This window comes from Denticeps clupeoides, unplaced genomic scaffold (assembly GCF_900700375.1).
Source record: "Denticeps clupeoides unplaced genomic scaffold, fDenClu1.1, whole genome shotgun sequence".
In the NCBI taxonomy this organism is placed as follows: domain Eukaryota; kingdom Metazoa; phylum Chordata; class Actinopteri; order Clupeiformes; family Denticipitidae; genus Denticeps; species Denticeps clupeoides.
In genome coordinates, this window is record NW_021630083.1 from 360,233 (window position 1) to 376,279 (window position 16,047).

The 16,047-nt window shown below is 41.8% G+C and overlaps 1 protein-coding gene across 1 annotated transcript; it reads right to left on the reverse strand.

The window, feature by feature from the left end:
• Positions 1-368: 368 nt before the first annotated feature.
• LOC114782485 (complexin-1-like) lies at positions 369-16,047 on the reverse strand. The gene is made up of 4 exons (XM_028968378.1): positions 15,850-16,047; positions 14,918-15,020; positions 3,180-3,355; positions 369-3,105 (listed from the first exon to the last, which is right to left on the reverse strand). Exons 2-4 carry the CDS (start codon positions 14,946-14,948, stop codon positions 2,908-2,910), a joined length of 405 nt encoding a protein of 134 aa, XP_028824211.1. The 5' UTR covers positions 14,949-15,020; positions 15,850-16,047; the 3' UTR covers positions 369-2,907.

Genomic DNA, 16,047 nt, shown 5'->3' on the forward strand with positions numbered 1-16,047 from the left:
CCCAACCAACCGTGAATGGTAAATATTTGATTTATGAGTGGTTTATAACTGTATGACATTGTGGTGGCTGTTATTATCTTATCTGTATTAAATTAATATGAAAAGAGTTATGTATTAGTAGTAGTAGCAGTAGTCAGTTTTTAGTACTGCTGAAAGGAAAACTGCCATATTACACAGTTTCAAGATGGTTAACAGTCAAGTCATTCCTAATTTATTAGAAAATGTGGAGCATTGTACAGTCATATGATGCATGTGAACACATGGGAGCAGTTGTAGATAAGCACTGATAATAATTGTGTTGTACAGTACTTTCCTAATGGACGTTATTTGCTCTGGAGAGGAGCAGAAAAATGACTATGGAGACAGCGTCCGTAAGAAATCACTTTATTCTCTGTGATTTCCATGTTTTTTCCCTCTCAGGGTGTGATACAGTCTCAAATCTGTAATCATGCAGTGATCACACAAAAGGACACTGAAATACGACACACAGTGTATGCATGCACACAAAAGAGAACCAGAGAGAGGGGTGAGAAGAAATAAATAAAGAACACAAATCTCTGAATACATTCACCAGACGACAGAAAAAACCTACAGACAGAAACACACCACAGCCTGGATCAGAAGGAGGAAACACGCAGGAAGACGATGCAGAGAAGAAGACATTAAATACAGCCATTAAATCCACGTTGAAGAAGCAGTTCAAAAAAGAGCGACAGCGATTTTCTATTCACTTCTCCTACCGCTGATCCTACAATAAAGTCAACGTATCACCATGCTGACCCGCCAGTGTGGTTCTGGGGTCACCATGTCGATCAGATATCTTACTTCTTAGTGAAATCAGCTTGTTAAAAACATAAACGCTAAGAGCAAGTAGAAAATCATTCATATTCAGTTCTTTAAAGGCGAAATCAGTACTGGCTAGCTTGTAGCTTCTATTCAGGATTATGTAGATTATGGGCAACTAACTGTAAATGAGAGGCAGTGTGTTGGGCCAGTCGTCCTGGTTAAGAATGGTTATCATGGCATTTAACCAGTGACTGCTGATAGAAATGATGTCGATCTGGATGTGTGCTTTAACATTATCTGTAAGGCGGGGTCTGTATAGAATAATGTGCTGAACAGTCAAATATTCACCGTTATCGAATATTTTTGGGTGGTTGGCAGCAGCTGCTTCTTTTGGACCAGCTGTATTCCAGAATCCGTTTCTGGAATGTTCTCTGAATGGAATGTTTATAATATGGCAGCCTGTAGCTGTGGATATCCACGCACTGAGCAGTGTAAAAATATTTTACTTCTGGAAATTTTAGATTTATGACTATTTGGCCAACCATCAAAATGAAAGCAATAATGGTCAAATTCTCAAAACTGAAAAGTGCATAAAATTACCAAACTGCAAAGAATGACATGAAAATAAAGGAAAATACATTTTTCAGTCTGGTAAAACAGACATACACGCACACACACACAAGTTAAGATGAACACGTAGAAATGAAGATTGTCTGTTTGTGCTGATTTTGCAGCAACACACAACAACTTCATTTGAAAAACGAATATTGCACGTTTGTCGCTGTCTGACCGCGTTTCAGGTTTTATTTTCCTGGTGCTATGCAGGCGACATGTTCTCCACATCAAGAACAGGAGAACCCTGAGCCAGTGGGAACCGGCCAGCTCGTGATCATGTCTCCTGTGTCAAGAATTAATGTTGCTTGGCACCATTAAAATGAAGCCTTTAGTTGAGTTTAGTAAATCATGCACAGCTAATATTTACAGCTACATTACCACAAATACCCTGGCCTGTAGCTCCAATGGATTTACTCTCAGTAACCTAACAAGGCACCGGCCAATCAGAGACCAACTGCTTGGTTTTGATTGGCTGTGAGTTTTCCACAGCAACAGTAAGAGTTTTACGATAACTATGATGGGGACACTACAACTGGCAGAATATAACCAATAAACAAACATTCATTTCTCTCAACCTTTTGTTTGGCAGTTAATTATCAGAATCAATATTCAAATGTTATATTATAAAATGTAAAAGATCACTCAAAACTGTGAATGTAAAATGTCTAGAAAATGTAACAGGTGCACGCTAGCTTTATAACTCACAATGAGCAAATAAGAACGGCATCTAGACCAAAAAAATCAAGAATTATTGCCTTAAATATTCATGTATTTCATCCTAAAAAACAAATGATTTCACACACATCATACTGCAATAACTTACAATTGCACATACATGCTGTGGAGAAATGTTCACCATTACCGGGTTCTTCTTTATGGATTCATGTGCAGTGATTATAACATTTTAACACTGACAGTTGATAATATTTTTGTGTGATGATATCAGTAAAAAAAGAAAACAACAAACCTTCCAAACGTGTTTATGATTTGGAGAATTTTCCAAGTCAAAATTATGGCTTTTAATCTTTGTTCTTTTATATATCATAATAATAATATATTACGATACTCAAGATATTTACAAAAAAATGATTTGCAGCATGAATGAGTTTTCGACTGGAGTCTGACAAACCTGACATTTGTGTCATATTTTGGGATACAAATAAAACATTGTGTCATATTGCAAAATAATATATAGTATAGTATACCATAAAACTTTTAATAATAGACCACTCCCTCAAATTATAATTCTAATATATATATATATTAGATTTGAGAGTAATCAGAAAAGATCATAATTAATTTCTCACTGGTCTCAGTCTGAATTCAGACTTGAGCACCAGGGACATTTTGGCTTTGAATTTTTCTCAGGAAATACTCAGTTGAAGATAAATGTTACGGTGTGGTGGCTGATACCATCACCATAAATGTAGTGAAGTTGGTGAGCTTTGGGGCGTGGTGGTTATGTAAATATTATGTTAATTAGATGGTTGCTAAGTAACCCAGGCGTTACTTTTTGTTGAACATGTCTGCCAGCGGACCCGGCAGGAACTTCATCACCGTGTCCATGATGCCTTCTTCCTCTTCGTCGTCGTTGCCACACCCGGTTGGCACCGCCTTCTTGGGGCGGGTCAGCGAGCCCTCAGACGCCTGCTCCATTGCAGCCTGAGCCTCTGCCTCCTTCTCTTCCTTCTTCTTGATGCCGTACTGAAACCAAGTTTAATAAGACGCATGAGTAGGGCCACAGGTCAAAGGTCACGACTCCTCGCTTCTTTCCTCACCTTGTCTCTGATGCCCTGGCGGACGGACTCTCGCTCTGCCTCCATCCGGGCATATTTTGCCTTCCGCTCCTCCTCCTGCTGCCGTAGCGCCTCCTGCCTCTCCTCCTCTTTCCTCTCCGCGTCAGGATCCTTCTCTTCCTCTCCTCCCAGCATCTTCCCCATGTCTTTGGTGGCCCCTGTTCAGAAAACGCGAGATCAGTGGAAGACTTCTCCTGAACACAGTGTGTGAGAAGGTCTCAGGTCAGGAGGACCACGTCATATCCCATTACATGGCCAGCATCTTCATCCTCACATTCACTCATTTCCACTCAGTCCACATGTTTCAGCAGAACCTGAAAATGAATTCACAGTCCTCAGATTTTACTTCTGCAGCAGAACACACACCTGTGCAGCTAGAGATGACTAAACAAACGCACACGTATACAGAAAAGGAATCAGATGGGAGGTGTGTGTGTGTGTGTGTGTGTGTGTTTTCTGTCATCACCAGGTCGTATATTAAACCCAGAAATCAATAGTCATTAGAAAGAGGAGCCCAGTTCATCCCTCCCTGCCCCATCCAGCCCTGTTTATGATGGATGTGGGTGGAGCTCTGTGAGAAACTGCTGATGTCACATCAGTAAATCTTGCATCCACCCTTGAACTGCAAATATTTAACACTAATTTGAAATCTGCCCACAGATCCTGCTGGGCGACTAGTCTAGAACATTCTCTCCTGCTTTTCCTGTTTATGATTTGTCTGTAGTTTAACGCATTCATCCACCCACCTCCAACCCACTAATGAGCCCAGACCTCAGCAACACGTTGCTACCGCAGCTAATTAGCAGGAGCGCATGCAGACATTTCTTCATCATCGTCGCATTAGAAGGTGCTGCGTGTGGGTGGGGGGTGAGAGGGTGAGAATGATAAAGTCGGTATCTGGACGAGTGACTTGGACTCCGAGTTAAAACTTGGCGACGGAGGCAGCTGATACGTAAACAGTGCATTAATGATGCTGTAAATGTTGATCGTAGACCACGCCCACCACCCACATATACCACCATCCAATCACGTAATACGTTCTACGTCAATACACACAATGTTGTAGTGTGTATGTACAACACACTCATTCAAACGTTTAAAAGAACTACAGAATCTGGCCGTAAATATACATTATATCAGTTTACACAGAACTACAGAAAAAAGTGCTACACAGCAGCACAGCACACGGTGCACACAGTGAAATTTGTTCTCTGCATTTAACCCATCACCCTGAGTGAGCAGTGGGCAGCCATGACAGGCGCCCGGGGAGCAGTGTGTGGGGACGGCGCTTTGCTCAGTGGCACCTCAGTGGCACCTTGGCAGATCGGGATTCGAACCGGCAACCTTCTGATTACGGGGGCCGCTTCCTTAACCGCTAGGCCACCACTGCCCACTTGTCCAGGCCACCACTGTCATTTCTCCTAATAGTCTCTAAAGAAAGTGGACAAATTATCTCATAAGAAAGGATTTAAATTCCCTGGTTTCCTGCAGCAGCTGCTCATGAATATGGAAGATCTGCTCCACGTTGGGATAATCGGCGGCTGGAAAGTTCCGGACGGAAGAGACAGAGACGGTGCACGCAGGACTTTAACACAGTCAGCATGTAGACTGTAGTAGATGAATGGACGGATGTTTCACATACTGGAGACTCAGCAGTGGTAGCCACACCTGTGTTATGGTCAGCATGTTTGGACTACAGAAATATTCCTTTAAGGTCATGTGACAATCATGACGTTGTAGTTTTTTTGGTAGTTCCTGGTTTCATGATAAAAGGTATCTCACATGACCACCCTCTCTGGAAAAGTGTACACTGTACCTAGAAAGACACTTTAAATGAGTACTGTCCTGAGATCTGTCTGTACTACCCATGAATGATGAATGTGCCAAGTCTGTACTCATCTAAGGTCTGTATAGAGGAGTATAGAACAGGAGGAGGATGTATAGTAGATGAGGACGTGTTGAAGACATCACTGTACTCATTCTGTACTCGTTTGAGGTCTGTGTAGAGGAGTATAGAACAGGAGGACGTGTTGGACAATCCCTTTACTCAGTCTGTACTCGTTTGAGGTCTGTGTAGAGGATTATAGTACCAGAGGACATGTTGAGGACATTCCCTTTACTCAGTCTGTACTCGTCTGTGGTCTGTGTAGAGGATTATAGTACCAGAGGACATGTTGAGGACATTCCCTTTACTCAGTCTGTCCTCTTCTGAGGTCTGTGTAGAGGACTATAGTACTGGAGGACGTGTTGAGGACATTCCCTTTACTCTGTCTGTCCTCGTCTGAGGTCTGTGTAGAGGATTATAGTACCAGAGGACATGTTGAGGACATTCCCTTTACTCAGTCTGTACTCGTCTGTGGTCTGTGTAGAGGAGTAGAGTACAGGAGGACGTGTTGAGGACATTCCCTTTACTCAGTCTGTTCTCGTCTGAGGTCCGTGTAGAGGATTATAGTACAGGAGGACATGTTGAGGACATTCCCTTTACTCAGTCTGTTCTCGTCTGAGGTCCGTGTAGAGGATTATAGTACAGGAGGACATGTTGAGGACATTCCCTTTACTCAGTCTGTTCTCGTCTGAGGTCTGTGTAGAGGATTATAGTACCGGAGGACGTGTTGAGGACATTCCCTTTACTCAGTCTGTTCTCGTCTGAGGTCCGTGTAGAGGATTATAGTACAGGAGGACATGTTGAGGACATTCCCTTTACTCAGTCTGTTCTCGTCTGAGGTCCGTGTAGAGGATTATAGTACAGGAGGACATGTTGAGGACATTCCCTTTACTCAGTCTGTTCTCGTCTGAGGTCTGTGTAGAGGATTATAGTACCGGAGGACGTGTTGAGGACATTCCCTTTACTCAGTCTGTTCTCGTCTGAGGTCCGTGTAGAGGAGTATAGTACAGGAGGACGTGTTGAGGACATTCCCCTTACTCAGTCTGTTCTCGTCTGTGGTCTGTGTAGAGGAGTATAGTACAGGAGGATGTGTTGAGGACATTCCCTTTACTCTGTCTGTCCTTGTCTGAGGTCTGTGTAGAGGACATGTTGTGTGTAATTCTGCTCTTTCTCTGTGTGTGAAGGTCGTTACTCTCCACTACTGAGCTGAAGGTCGCCATAGAGAACAGAAGGAATGAATCATCCAGTCCAAACACTGTGATCTCCACTCGCTCTCATCTCTCTTTCACTTTGACTTTCTGTGCAGTCCTCCAGGGAAGCGGCAGGATTTAGAGTGCTCTTGCCCGGGAGCTAAAGCAGCATTTTTTTGTGTCTGGTTGCTAACAGTGACCCCGATTCTGTTCTCCTGTAGACTCCACCCCCGCCCTGAACAGCCGGACAGCAGAGAAAAGCAGAACTCGGAAGATGCAGAGACAGATGACATTTTAGATGTTATTCTAATGAGGATAATGAAATATGCATTATTAATTATGAGTGTAAATTCACTTTTAATTGAGTGGATGAATGACACACACCGGGGGCAGTGGTGGCCTAGCGGTTAAGGAATCAGAAGGTTGCTGGTTCTGAGGTCATCTGGATGAAGGTCCAGTCCCCACACGCTGCTCCCCGGGCGCCTGTCATGGTGCCCACTACTCACCAAGGGTGATGTTTAAATACAGAGGACACGTTTCACTGTGACACTGTGTGCTGTGCTGCAATGAAAATGACTTCACTTTCACACACATACATCACACTCTCTGAATGACCATGAGTGGACGATCTTGTTCGGTTTAGTGGGAGGGGCTTCCCTTTTGACAGGAGTAAATGGTCATCCTTCATTTCAAGATGAGCAGAACATCTTCCACGTCTGAGCAGTATGAGTAGAGGTGATGTATATCTGAGGATCGTGTGAATGGTGATGTGTGGAGATTTGGACATCTGTCCTGCTGCCTGAAGGACAGTGAGAGAGAGATTCTCTGCTGTCTCTGAAGACCTTTTCCACGTCACCATAGGCTGTGTGTGTGGTGTGAACTGCAGTTTGAGGACCTCAGTGTGTGTTAGTGTCAAGTTTGAGTCACTTGCCCAAAACCAAAGCATTGTGGCTAATCTGTTAAATGTTTGCTGACCTATACAGATTAGGCCAATGCCCTGCAGTCTCTCTCTCTGTCTCTCTCTCTCTCACACACACACACACACACACAACACACCCATCTGTGTACACTGCCATTATGTGTAGCGGTTCACTCACTTAGAAAAGTAATCTCTATCCTGCAGGGTGAAACTGATAGTGGCTGCAGCTGATGCTGTGTGTGTGTGTGTGTGTGTATCTACATTATGTTCCGCTCACTTGGAAAATAAACCTTTATGCTTCATGGTGAAACTGACACTATCTGTGTGAGCGTCTGCTGTGCTTATTGTGAACCTTGAGTGTCTCCAGTTAAGTTCATTATTAAGGGTTAAGTTTATGATGAAATTAGTTTATTTTTATGATGGATTTTTTCTCCTTTCTATCTCAGCCCAGTCGCTCTGTCTCTCTTTTCCATCCATCCACTTTTCCCTTGACCACCAAATCTTACACTCTGGACCTGGACACCTTCCCAGTTTTTGGGACAATTTGGCCCCCAAATTGTTTCTTTGTTGTAAGAATTAACATCAAAAATCGCGCTCAGCATTCTGTAAATATATTTCAAGCATAGCGTACAAAAAGCAATTACTTCAAGAAGATGCATTCATCCTCAGGAGAATGGAGGCATCCGTATTTTTATTACTAAGAGCTTCTCTTTGAGTTCTTTTTACGGATTTACATCCAACATTAATACAAATTGCCTGATATTTTGTCTGTCCCCCTAAACTGCTCTGACCATGCAAGATTTTCTTTGATCCAACCAGTTAAGTAATATGTTAATTACATATCTACAATATGTGGAGGATGCTAACACCCTGGAAGATGCCAACACAGGCTTATTTGATTTTGATGTGTCTGAAGGTCCCCAGCGGTCAACTGGAGGACCACTATAATTTTAAAATTTTTTATTGCATTAGCTGAACCTACACAAGGCTGGTCCCAAACCCACAAGCTTGCTAGTAGAGGTGTATCGCTGAGATGGATAATTACCCAGAAGGCTCCTCCCTGGACCACATGCCATCAATCAGAGTCATTTTTTACACAATGGATTCCATGGATGTATAAATAGGGAATGCATCTCCTGGTCATGGGCAGCCCACTGTGAACGTGTGTACCTGAATACCCACAATGCCTTTCATTATTGTTTGATGGTTATTGAGCCTTTTCTTCTGCTTTCTGGCCTTTTCACAGCTGCCATCATGCCTCACTGGTTATCTGGACGTCCAGAGGGAGTGTGTGGTGTGTGTTTGTGACCTCTGTGTGCTGCACAGCTCTGATACGCAGGAACAAAAAAAGGGCTGCAGTGGAATCTGGGTCTTTACTGTGGGAGAATATGTGCTTCAGATTGTGTGTGTATGTTGTATGTAAAGCTCTTTTCTATTCTGGAGATGTTTGACCTTTACTGCTACTACACACACACACACACACTCAGAATTCTACACACAACCCCCCATACTGACAATGTTGAAAAAAGAACAACAGAGAAATCGAATGTACATAAGTATTTACGGCCTTTGCTCAGTACCTTGTCGATGCACTTTTAGCAGCCTCTTTGCAGCACCTCTCAAACGGCATCAGGTTGTATGGAAACTGTTGGTTCACAGATATTGTAAGATCTCTCCAGAGATGTGTGCTTAGGGTCGTTGTCACTCTGGAGCAGGTTTCCATGCAGGATCTTTCCCTCTATCCTGACTAGTCTCCCAATTCCTGCAGCTGAGAAACATCCCCCCAGCATGATGCTGCCACCACCATGCTTCACTGTAGGGATGGTTTTGGCCTGGTGAGGAACAGAGCCTGGTTTCCTCCAAATGTGTCACCTGGCATTCATATCAAAGAGTTCAATCTTTGTCTATTAGACCATAGAATTTTGTTTCTCATGGTCTGAAAGCTATTCAACTCCAGACGTGTTGCCATGTGGCTTCTATCTGGCTACTCTACCATAAGGGCCTGATTGGTGGATTGCTGCAGAGATGTTTGTTGTTCTGGAAGGTTCTCCTCTGTCCACAGATAACCTCTTTAGCTGTGACAGAGTGACCATTGGGTTCTTGGTCACCTCCCTGACTAAGGTCCTTCTCCCCTGATTGCTTAGTTTAGGCGACTGGCCAGCTCCTGGTGGTCTGTTAAAACCTCAAGTAAACATTTTTGAACATTGTCATTATGGGGTGTTGTGTGTAGAATTCTCAGGAAAAAACGATTTAATCCATTTTGGAATAAGGCTGTAACATAAAAAAATATGGGAAATGTGATGCACTGTGTGTATGTATGTAAGTATGTATGTAAATATGTATGTATCATGTATACATAATGAGCACTGTTCTATTTGTTAGGCACTGTAAAAAATGCCATATAAATAAGGATTGGTTGATAGATATACATATACAGGGGTTCCTTCGATATTTTACAGTCAAAATGTTCAACCTTTACAAAACAAAGCAATTTCTGAGCTCAATTATTCATTATTTTTGCAATAAGCCTAAAAGGAAAATAGGAAATAGAAAATTAGCTGAATTTATAAATTAATGGTTATTTCAGCTTGTAGAACTTAAATAGAGCAGCAATTTACTCAGAAAGTTTGGAGCAGAATAAACAGATTAAAACAGATTTATAGCGACTTACACCATTTATTTTTAAGCTGTGCTGCAGCACAGATAAAGAGATGAAAGGGTTAACATCTAAAAAGATGGAACCTCAGAGGGCCTGTTGTTGTTTTTCACTGTTCACTTCCTGCAGGCAGTCAGAGGAGCATCTCCCCAAAGTTCTCTCCACGTGAAAATAATGGAGTCTGAATTGGAAAAGAGGTGCTCACACCCTGCTGGCCACGCCCATCACCCACTCAGCAAGATTTCATCAGAGCTATGAAGTATCCAGAACGTCTGAGAGCTTCTCTTCTTCCTGTTCTCTGAAGGTGATCAGAGACTCTGCAGCCGCCGCATCAGGTAGTGAAGTGAGACGCTGCTCTTTTCTTGTCGGTTTCGCCTCGTAACTCCAGTTGACAGATCATTACCGGCCTTCAGATCTCCACAACACAAACCGCCTCCCAGTAATCCCATTCCAAACAGCCCTCAGACCAGCAGGAACCCAAAATAGCAGCTTGGCACAAGGGAAAGGAGAAACGATGGCGAGTTTTGATGTTTTCTGTACTTTTACGCCCCTCTGAGCACCGGAGAGGTGGGATCTCCCCCTGGCAGATGGTGCTGAGACGCCACGCCTGATACGCCTGAAATCAAGAAATCTTCATTTTCATACAACTGCTCCACCATTTCCGGTCTTCAGAATTCAAAACCTTGGAACCTGATGAAAAGGGTGAAGCCAGGATTCACATTGGCTAAATTATGAGGACAAGGACCTCATAACCTTAGAACCTTATAAGGTTCTAAAATACTTTTCACTGCTGATAAATGGGATTGTGTTTCATTGCAGGGGTTTGTGTATGTGTGTGTGAAGTAGAGCTTTATTGTCATCTCTGCCATATACAATTGGGTTAAAATAATGTCCAAACTGAACAACTTCACATCCACACAGAGCAGCAGTGCAGATAATAAATAGGAAAGTAAAGTGTTACAGTGAAGAATATTTTTTTTTAAATATTGTGTGTATACTGGACATGATTGAACCTTGTTTTGTGCACACGTGTGTTAGTGTTTTTGGGTCTTATGACGGAGCTCATGTACGTGTCCATTTGGCAGATGGCACCGACCTCCAGCTCAGTGTGTGGCCACCCCTTCATGACCAGTAGTTGGGGTTCCCGTACAGACCGCGTAATGTACAGTAAACACATACTGTACAGACAACAGAAATGCGTGTGAGCTTGCAATTTCTATCTGTATGTGTCTGTGTGTGAGGTGACCTTGAGGAATCTCCTCCATCTCTCTGACACTGAGCTCCTATTGGACAGCTCTCAGGAACCCAGAGTTCTGGGCAGCCGCCGCCCCTCCTGTGTGCCAACGATGACGCACTTTACCCAGCGGAGTCCCACTGCACCCAGCCGCTACCAAGGACACCGCACCACTTATCTAACTGCTCCACCTTCACGGTGACTCCATTGTCCATGTACATCATAAGCCTCAGGTTCTCAGTTGTAGTAAGCATTTTGATCAATGACCTATATTTGATTTGATTCCAGGAAATTAACGCTGTTAATAAAACCCTAATCCAACTGTCGACTAAAAATTTTAACAGTTTTCCGACTGTAAACTAAAAATTTTAACACTGATTCCAAATGTAGACTAAAAATATGAACACTGTTTCTGACTGTAGACTAAAATATTTTAATGCTGTTTCCGACTGTAATTTAAAAATATGAACCCTGTTTCCGACTGTAGACTAAAAATATGAACGCTGTTTCCAACTGTAGACTAAAAATAAGAACCCTATTTCTGACTGTCGACTAAAAATTTTAACGCTGTTTCTGACTGTGGACTAAAAATAAGAATGCTGTTTCTGACTGTAAACTAAAAATTTGAACGCTGTTTCTGACTGTAGGCTAAAAATATGAACACTGTTTCTGACTGTAAACTCAGAAACTGAATGCTGTTTCCAACTGTAGACTAAAAATAAGAATGCTGTTTCCGACTGTCGACTAAAAAATTTGAACGTTGTTTCCAACTGTAGACTAAAAATATGAACCCTATTTCCGACTGTCGACTAAAAACTTTAACGTTGTTTCCAACTGTAGACTAAAAATATGAACGTGGTTTCCAACTGTAGACTAAAAATAAGAACCCTATTTCCGACTGTCGACTAAAAACTTTAACGCTGTTTCCTACTGTAGACTAAAACTTTTAACGCTGTTTCTGACTGTAAACTCAGAAACTGAACGCTGTTTCCGACTGTAAATTAAAAATAAGAACCCTATTTCCGAATGTCGACTAAAAATAAGAATGCTGTTTCTGACTGTAAACTAAAAATTTGAACGCTGTTTCTGACTGTAGACTAAAAATATGAACACTGTTTCTGACTGTAAACTCAGAAACTGAATGCTGTTTCCAACTGTAGACTAAAAATAAGAATGCTGTTTCCGACTGTTGACTAAAAAATTTGAACGTTGTTTCCAACTGTAGACTAAAAATAAGAACCCTATTTCCGACTGTCGACTAAAAACTTTAACGCTGTTTCCTACTGTAGACTAAAACTTTTAACGCTGTTTCTGACTGTAAACTCAGAAACTGAACACTGTTTCTGACTGTGGACTAAAAATAAGAATGCTGTTTCTGACTGTAAACTAAAAATTTGAACGCTGTTTCTGACTGTAGACTAAAAATATGAACGCTGTTTCTGACTGTCGACTAAACATTTTAACGCTGTTTCTCACTGTAAACTAAAAATATGAACACTGTTTCTGATTGTAGACTAAAAATATGAACACTGTTTATGACTGTAGACTAAAAAATGTAAACGCTGTTTCTGACTGTAAACTAAAAATATGAACCCTGTTTCCGAGTGTAGACTAAAAATTTAAACGCTGTTTCTGGTTGTAGACTAAAAATATAAACACTGTTTCTGACTGTAGACTAAAAAGTTTAACACTATTTCTGACTGTCGTCTAAAAATTTAAACGCTGTTTCCGACTGTCGACAAAATTTTTTAAGGCTGTTTCTGACTGTTGACTAAAAATTTTAATGCTGTTTCTGATTGTAGACTAAAAATATGAACACTGTTTATGACTGAAGACTAAAAATGTAAACGCTGTTTCTGACTGTAAACTAAAAATATGAACCCTGTTTCCGACTGTAGACTAAAAATAACAACCCTGTTTCCCACTGTCGACAAAGATTTTTAACGTTGTTTCTGATTGTCGACAAAAATTTTAACACTGTTTTTGATTGTAGACTAAAAATATGAACACTGTTTCTGACTGTAGACTAAAAATTTTAACGCTGTTTCTGATTGTAGACTAAAAATATGAACGTTATTTCCGACTGTAAATTAAAAATATGAACCCTGTTTCCAACTGTAGACCAAAATTATGAACGCTGTTTCCGACTGTAGAATAAAAATATGAACGCTAATCCAGACTATTTATCTGTTCTTGTATTTTTGTTTTGTTTTTTCTGTGAGTGTGATTATTCAAATAAAAAAACAATAAAAATGTAAAAAAAAAAAATTCATTGGAAAGAAAATATTTTAAAACATATCATGAATATTAATTCCATCTCCCGTTCTCATTTCAACATACATAAAGCCAAGATCAGAAATGTTCTTCAGGGCTGGCAGTGTGTGTGACCCGCTGGTGTCCAATCCATTTCCCTCTCACTGCAGAGCTAATGAAACCCGCACACACCCCTCCCCCAGTCCCTCCATCACTCTGAAGTGTGTGTGTGTGTGTGTGTGTGTGTGTGTGTGGAGTCGGAGGTCACCGTGTTCTTTATGGAAAAGAGTGTGGCAATTACAGCATTAGCTCTCTCTCTCTCAGGCTGTATGGCTGTGTGTGTGTGTGTGTGTGTTCAAGAGGGCTGGTCCTACAAGGTGCTGATGCTGCAGTCTTGTGTAAGTGTGCGTGTATTTCAGGCTTAGTTGAAATATGTTGAGTGTGTGTGTGTGTGTGTGTGCGTGCACCATCATGGGTGCATTTAAACACATTTTATGGATTTCTGCTCACTGAGTGTGCTGGGTGTGTTTGAAGTGCTTAGTAAATGCTGACGGATTAACCTCATACATTACACACTCACACCCAACTCACACACTTCCGCCTTCTAATCATCCTTCTGCACATTAACGTAGTAACAGCTTTAAATACAAATCTTCCTAATATATCCCAGAGATATGTAAATGAGATATTTACATTCCGTCTTCATTAGAGACTCTAAACCCTGGAGTTCCAGCTGTTAATGTAAAGGCTGTGTACAGTAACAGCTACATGTAATAATAACCGTAACTGTTATTGTTTTATTGTCATTTTCTCATATGATGTTCCGAAACAGTAAAAGCAATTGACAAATTTTATTTAGGTCCACGACTGATCAGTTGAGACCTGGATACCAGAAGATCTTAACCATCCGGTATAAAAGGAGGTGGTGAGATCTGATCCATCTGAAAACTGGGCTGGTGTGATTTGATGGGGTCATATAGGGTAGACGTGGGTGGAGTCATGGCTCATTTTGTATTGACGAGGGTTTCAGAATTGGGCGTAATCTAAATCTGTCGGCTCAGGGCTCGGTGCTGTGGAAAAGAACAACTGCTCTTCTGGTTTGGAGGTCCTGAAGGCATGAATCAACTAAATTGTACCCCCTGTGAATGAGTACATCACCAAACAGAATGCATATTTCAAAATTTTTAATAAAATTAATTGAAATTTCAATGTTTTTTTTCCCTGCAAAATTTCCACAGCACGTAACAGGTTCTTTCTGAAGCGAGTCTATGCAGCTACTGAACTGCGCAAAACCTGGCAACGCTCTGCAACACCAATCAACACGCAGCCTCTTTACCATACAGATGAGTCGAGACGATGCAGTTTTATATAAATATTGTCCGTTATCATCCACACTACCCCAGACAAGCATTAATAAACATGCACAGCATTTAAAATGTCTCACAATTAATATAAACCTTCATGTGAAGCGTTACGTGTGTTTAAACCACTCAGTTTGCATATACACTTCTTTACTCCTTCATTTAAAAAAAATAAGGGAACATGCAGCTTGGCGGATTAAAATCATATTTAATATGACTTACCTCCCAGCGCCTGTTTCATTACAAAATTCATGATGATGGCTTTTAATTCCTTTTCCTGCCTCTTCTTCTCAGGCTATAACATTCAGCTGAGGTGCTGGAGGTCCTGGGGGAAGAGAAATGACGTTTCTTAGACTCTTCAGGCACCAGTCGTCTGAAAAGAGGCTCTCTACCAGAGCCTGTAAATATTCAGGCCTGAGAACTGAAAGAAGAATGAGTTAAAATGTAATGTCACCATTGCATGACTATGTTTTGATTGAAGCGCTATTATGACTGATTTCATCAGCTCGCGTTATGGAACAGCTTCAGATTCGTTCACTGTGTTTTAGATTCAATACTGAACTCCCATTGAATGAAGGCTCAGTAATTAAACGTGGCTCCTTAAAATATAAAAACCACTCGTTCAAATACATCCTAAATAGACATTTTCTTGATTGAACATTTAATTGGAATATTTTTATTACACTCCAATCTGATGATTAGAAGAACCTGGTGTTTTTATAATTGATTGATTCACCTGTCACTGCTACATTATTAGCATTTAATCATTGTTTTCTCATAATGAAAATCTCTATTTTAATCAGTTTGGTATATATATTTGAATAGAGTAAATATGTCCACTGTATCTGCTCTGTAGGGAGATTTAAGAACCGTAACGTCTTCTACCAAGGACACCAAAGGTCAAGTGGCCAGATGATCCTCATGTTCTCAGGTTCATCGTCACATCAGCCTGCGTCCATCCCGCGGACATCCAACTTCCAACTTTGATGGCCGCAGCCCGACATTGTGCGACTCCGGGAAGTCGCTACAGCTGCAGGTTCTGGGTGTCCTGGCTGTCGCGGGTGTCGGATCATGTGGCTGCGGGCTGCGCGACAATAAAAAGCCGGACGCGCCGCCGTGTCGGTGGAAACGCGGAAAAACGGCGAAATCCTCACCTGATCCGCCGCTTCTGTCCCCGAAAAGCGCAGTGCAGCCGCGGTGCGTGTCGGTCTGGCGTCTCTACAGGATCCAGGTCCAGATCCAGACTCCCAGCATCCCTCCTACCGGGAGAGAGAGAGATGGGGGGAGAGAGAGGGAGAGACGGGGTGTGTGTGTGTGTGTGTGTGTGTGTGTGCGCGGTTGGCCGGTGGAGA

Bases quoted from the DNA above. Each gene is read 5' to 3' on its own strand.
- LOC114782485 (XM_028968378.1), bottom strand. From the start codon at position 14,948: ATGAATTTTGTAATGAAACAGGCGCTGGGAG. The intron at 3,356-14,917 runs GTAAGTCATATT...TTTTCTGAACAG, and splicing joins AATGAAACAGGCGCTGGGAG to GGGCCACCAAAGACATGGGG. The intron at 3,106-3,179 runs GTGAGGAAAGAA...ACTTGGTTTCAG, and splicing joins GCCAGGGCATCAGAGACAAG to TACGGCATCAAGAAGAAGGA.